Source organism: Cebidichthys violaceus, unplaced genomic scaffold (genome assembly GCF_023349555.1).
Source record: "Cebidichthys violaceus isolate CVI_PGR_0920_01 unplaced genomic scaffold, fCebVio1.0.p SCAF_44, whole genome shotgun sequence".
Lineage (NCBI taxonomy): Eukaryota > Metazoa > Chordata > Actinopteri > Perciformes > Stichaeidae > Cebidichthys > Cebidichthys violaceus.
This window is the reverse complement of record NW_027176639.1, coordinates 1678386-1683385: the sequence shown is the minus strand read 5'-3', so window position 1 is coordinate 1683385 and position 5000 is coordinate 1678386. Positions and strand designations below refer to the sequence as shown.

The window sequence follows — 5000 nt, the reverse complement described above, 5'->3', positions numbered from 1 at the left end:
GTGTGTGTGTGTGTGTGTGTGTGTGTGTGTGTGTTGCCTGAACACCTACCTGGAACAGAGTGTCTGACGGGTCGTCCAGGATGGTCTTGGGGGGGGTGATGACTGAAAGGAAGTTCAGAAAGAGGGAACGTCACTCAAACCCTGAAAGTTAAACTGAGCAGCGAGTGACTTTAATGAATGAATGAATCTGAGAGCGATGCTCACAGACGGACTATTTGTTAACCTACAAACTGTGCGAGAGGACAACTGACTTCATGTCGCAGCTTTTCAGGGGAAGTAGGAAGAAGAGCAAGATGGTGGAAACACTTTGAAGTGTAGACAGAAGGCGTGTCTCACTCTGAGCACAGCTGGTCTGATTAGACACCTCTGATGTACGAGGAGACACCATTAACAATGTGCTTTACAAAGATAACTCCACTTTTATACAAACTGGGTCCTTTTTTCATAGTGTTGGCGGTTCTGATGAGCCACCAATTACATTTTGGGAATGATCATTAAACAAACTGCAGCGGTCAGACGATGGGACGGGCTTTGACTACAGAATCCTTCGGGTGAGCCGGTGTAAAGGGAGAACGTGGTTTCGGCTCCTTCACAACCTTTACAATTCTCCCGTTTCTTGGACTTAACCGGAACTACTTTCTCTGAACTGTTCCCAAAGAACACTAAGTTTGAAACGTGTGTTCATGTCAGGTGATGTCACTACCAGTCAGGTCACTGAGCCAGCTGGTAGAAACGATTGTCAATGGTGGAGATATAGATATATGTATATATGTTGTGATGAATTAGTGGGAACGTAAAATGAGACTTACACAAGTAGAAACTGAGCTGAGGATCCTCCAAGTGACTCCTCACAAAATGCCTCACAGCACCAACTGGACACAAAACAAACACACTTAATGGTGAACAAGCTGATCTATCCGTCCTCCGTCCTCCGTCCCCGTGTGGAGGACCGCTCATTGTTCACATGGAATTCCCCTCAGACGTGTTGTTGTGTTGCTGTTGGGGCTGAGGTGGATTTAATCCCTGGAATTACAGACCTGTCTCATTATTTCTGTCTCCCTGTCACTCTGCTGTGGCTACAGTCATAAATGTGGTGAAGGAGCCGCAAGCAGCTCCAACATTGCAGCCATACCTGTGGCTGTGACACACACACACACACACACACACACACACACACACACACACACACACACACACACACACACACACACACACACACACACACACACACACACACCTGTCTCGAGAGGCCTGAAGAAGCCTTGTAGAACATGTCTGTCTGGAAACTGGACCCTCAGGACCACCTGGAGACACACACACACACACACACACACACACACACACACACACACACACACACACACACACACACACACACACACACACACACACACACAGTGGGTTACACAGAGCCTGTATATTTGACACAAACAACAGGATAGCGATCGTTTGTCTGTACTTTAGGATATCTCTCCATCTTCTCCTTCATCTGAGCTTCTCTCAGGGACTTGGTCATCAGCGGCGCCTCCTCCATCAGCCTCCTGGGGAGAAGCAGACAGACGTACTCGTAAAGGAACAGCGCTGAGAAAACAAAAAGCAAACGGAGGAATGGACGGCGGGGCCGCCGAGCAGACGGCGCTTGGTCTTCTCCCCTTGCTCGTGTGTGGCCGCCTGTGCGTGACAGAGGCAGAGACGGATCGCTGCGGTCGGCTTAATTCCCCCCTTTGGTAATTGCAGTCATCGACACGGTAGCAGCGCAGCCGCGAGGAGGCCGGCTCAGAAGACGGAGATTAAAGGACGGCGAGGTCTCCGCCCGACGGCCGGAGGACAGACGTCTCCACAGAACGGGCTCGCTAATTGCTCCCCGTGTGCCGCGTTGAGAAGCTTTTGTAGTTCTAAACGAGTAAATGTTTGCAAACACACACACAGCGTGTCGGCAGCTGGAGTCTGGTGGAGCCACATCCACAGAGCACCGCATCTGTTTTGAAGACGCGCTCATAAATAAATACAAAAAAACCTTCAAACTCACAATAAATAAAAAACAAAACAAAGTTCAAAACGCACGCAGCGCTGCCTGTTATCCTCCCGCCGATGGCCTCTCATCACTGCTGTGGTATTCTGCAATTACGGGTTGAACATCGACAAAAACACCGCAGGACCGAACGCCAAACGGACTAATTATCTGTCACAAACACATCTGATCCAGACGCGTTTCTGCAGCAACAAGGTATTTATACTAAATATCACACACAGTCCTCTGACCCAAAGTCACCCGACCGCTTCCATCCGCCTCCTTCTCCCACCTCTCGCTCTTCAGCTGGGCGAAGCGCTTACGCACGTCATCCATCGTCACTTCAAAGAACTCGTCCGGCGGGTCTCGGTGGTCCTCGGAGTGACGGGACATGGCGTCCAGGTGGTAGACGAGAGGCTCCCTCTCTACGGGCTGAGGACAGGGAGCGAGGGAAGGGAAAGGATAGGAGACTTAAAAGACGGTTTGTACTGAAGCAGAGGTTCTGTGTGATGAAGATGATGGAACACACAACGAGGAGAAACAGACGGGGAACAGGTTCAGGAAGATCTGACAGGAAATAAATGCTTCTACCTCCAAGAACTCCTCCCCCTGGTCCATGTCCTCGTACGGCTGCTTGCCTGTTTGACGCTGTGAGAGGAACAGAAGTTCTACTCGGTTACTTGTTTCTGGGTCGATAAATACCCGTCAATCAAAGGACAATGATGTGTGATTTGCTTGTATCAAATAAAAAGAATCTGCCAATGAGTATAATACGAGTATAATCTTTTTAATTAACCCTAAAATAAAATATCAGGACTGATTTGACTCACCTTGGTGCTAGAACCGTGGCTGGGTTTTGCTTTCTTGGCTTTTGGTGATTCTACTGCTGCAGTCGGAGCCGACAGAGACGAGGACGACGAGGACGAAGATAGCGAGCGTCCCGCTGCTCCGCCCCGCGGACCCCCAAGGCGCTGACCGCCTCCAGAGAAGGGAACAAAAGGAGCCGAGGGAGCCGAGGAGGAGGAGGAGGAAGAAGACGGGTGAGAGCTCAGTCCCGAGGGCCCCGCTTCCTCGCCATCCTCCTCCGGCGTTCCTCTCCCGACGGGAGGACTCTTTGGCCGCACTGCATCCTGGGAGTTTGGAACCTCTCCCTGTTGGGTGGGAAGTTTGCTGCATGCGGCGGAGGCGGGAGATGGAGCAACGTGGGCTTCGATTTGCCGGCGGGGGCCTGGATTATTCTTCGTCACGTCTGTGGTTGAGGGGGCGGGGTCGGGCTGAGGCGGCGGGATCGGGGGGGGGTCCTTGGCAAAAGGTGCGGTTGGCACAGCAGCCGTCTCGGTGGCTTCTTCGCCATCATCCTGTCCCGGTGCTTTGTTCTTCTTCAGTAAAAACCTGAAACAAACACACAACAGCTTCATTGTGAAGTCTCAAGTTAAAATGAGTTTGTGTGCAGTTTGTTGTAGCAACGCACCTGACGATGGCATTTCCTCCTGTAAGACCCAGAGACCTCAGAGTGGCCTTCTTCAGGGCTTCTTCACCACTCACCTGCGCGCGCGCGCGCGCACACACACACACACACACACACACACACACACACACACACACACACACACACACACACACACACACACACACACACACACACACACACACACACACACACACACACACCTTAGCACTCATAAAAGTCACTTCATGTTCTTGTAAAATGGAGTTAAAGGAACGTTGCATACCTCGTCTCTCATGTAAACACACACGGGGGTGGAGCCTGACTCGGACCAATTGGACACACTGGAACCAGGTGGAAACAAATAGAAGAACAGATTAAAGTTAAAGGCGACTGATTTAAACACAGACGTGGCTTCTCCTCAGCTCTGTGACTTTAAAATGGAACGTCTGCATGAGGAACGTCTGGATGAGGAATGTCTGCATGAGGAACCCACGCGAGCACAACCCCCTGTAGAAACTGAACCATAAATGTTTTACTGTTGTTCTCCACAGCCCTGAAAAGCGTCACGCTGCTGTGGAGCCAATACTGGTTTCATGGAAAAGCAACTTCTGTGAAAAAGGATCAGTATCTGGAGTGACGTCAGTTAATAGAGATGAGATGAAGGCTGGACGGACGCAGGAGCACCTGGGAGCGCACAGCTGGAACTGCTGAGTAACAGCTGCGTGCGTGCGTGCGTGCGTGCGTGCGTGCGTGCGTAAGAATAACAGCTTCATTTTCCAGACAAATGGACAGTAAAGGCAAACACAAATGTCCATACTTGTGAGGACCATCTCAGGCAACTTACCAGTGCTGTGTGTTGTCAATATATAGTGAAATGTGAGAAATTGTATTCCTGCAACTTAATTCTAACAAAAACCCTCAAACCAATATTCTTAACCGTCGAACAGCCCTGTGAAGAACCTGTGAAGAACCCGTTGGTTCTCAGTTTGGTCCTCACAAAGAAAGATGTTCAACAGCGCACACACACACACACACACACACACACACACACACACACACCTGATCTGAGGGAAATGTGTGAGCAGTTCCCACAAACTCTGTCCACAGGAGAAGGAACCCTGGAGCCGAGAGCCGTCCTCCATCTGTAGTGCGATCCTCACCTGAGGGACATGGAAGCACAGTCACACACACTTCAGTTCAGACGCCTGTAAAGAATGAAGAGCATCTTCACCTTTCATGTTGAAGGAACGCTTCACTACATGAAGTTTAAACTCTCTCTCGGTGGCCAGTCGTACGTTCTTGGCTCTACAGTCTTGAGCCGTTTTGCAGGAAGAGAATTATTTGATAATCGAATGTGATTAAGCTGCACATGTGGGCCTACCTCAGTCAGGAAGTGAGGAACACCAGAGCGAGTTGTTCCTTCTCTCTCTGAACTCATTCTAACACTTGTTTATGTTTAATCAACAACCGCGTCATCCGGCACAGAAAGCCCGGCGCTCACCGGCGGAGATGAAAGAGCTCTCTGGCCGTCAACCGCTG

General features: G+C 50.3%; 1 protein-coding gene across 2 annotated transcripts in view; it reads right to left on the bottom strand.

The window, feature by feature from the left end:
• The window catches only part of aspscr1 (ASPSCR1 tether for SLC2A4, UBX domain containing), an 11484-nt gene that overhangs the window by 4734 nt on the left and 1750 nt on the right, over positions 1-5000 (bottom strand). For both annotated transcript variants that reach the window (XM_068728998.1, XM_068728999.1), the window contains exons 4-13: positions 4521-4621; positions 3745-3802; positions 3483-3556; positions 2842-3403; positions 2603-2659; positions 2304-2443; positions 1460-1541; positions 1238-1304; positions 810-872; positions 50-102 (exon numbers count right to left, since the gene is read on the bottom strand). In XM_068728998.1, the coding sequence (XP_068585099.1) occupies positions 50-102; positions 810-872; positions 1238-1304; positions 1460-1541; positions 2304-2443; positions 2603-2659; positions 2842-3403; positions 3483-3556; positions 3745-3802; positions 4521-4621 (1257 nt within the window). The remainder of the gene's footprint in view (positions 1-49; positions 103-809; positions 873-1237; positions 1305-1459; positions 1542-2303; positions 2444-2602; positions 2660-2841; positions 3404-3482; positions 3557-3744; positions 3803-4520; positions 4622-5000) is intronic.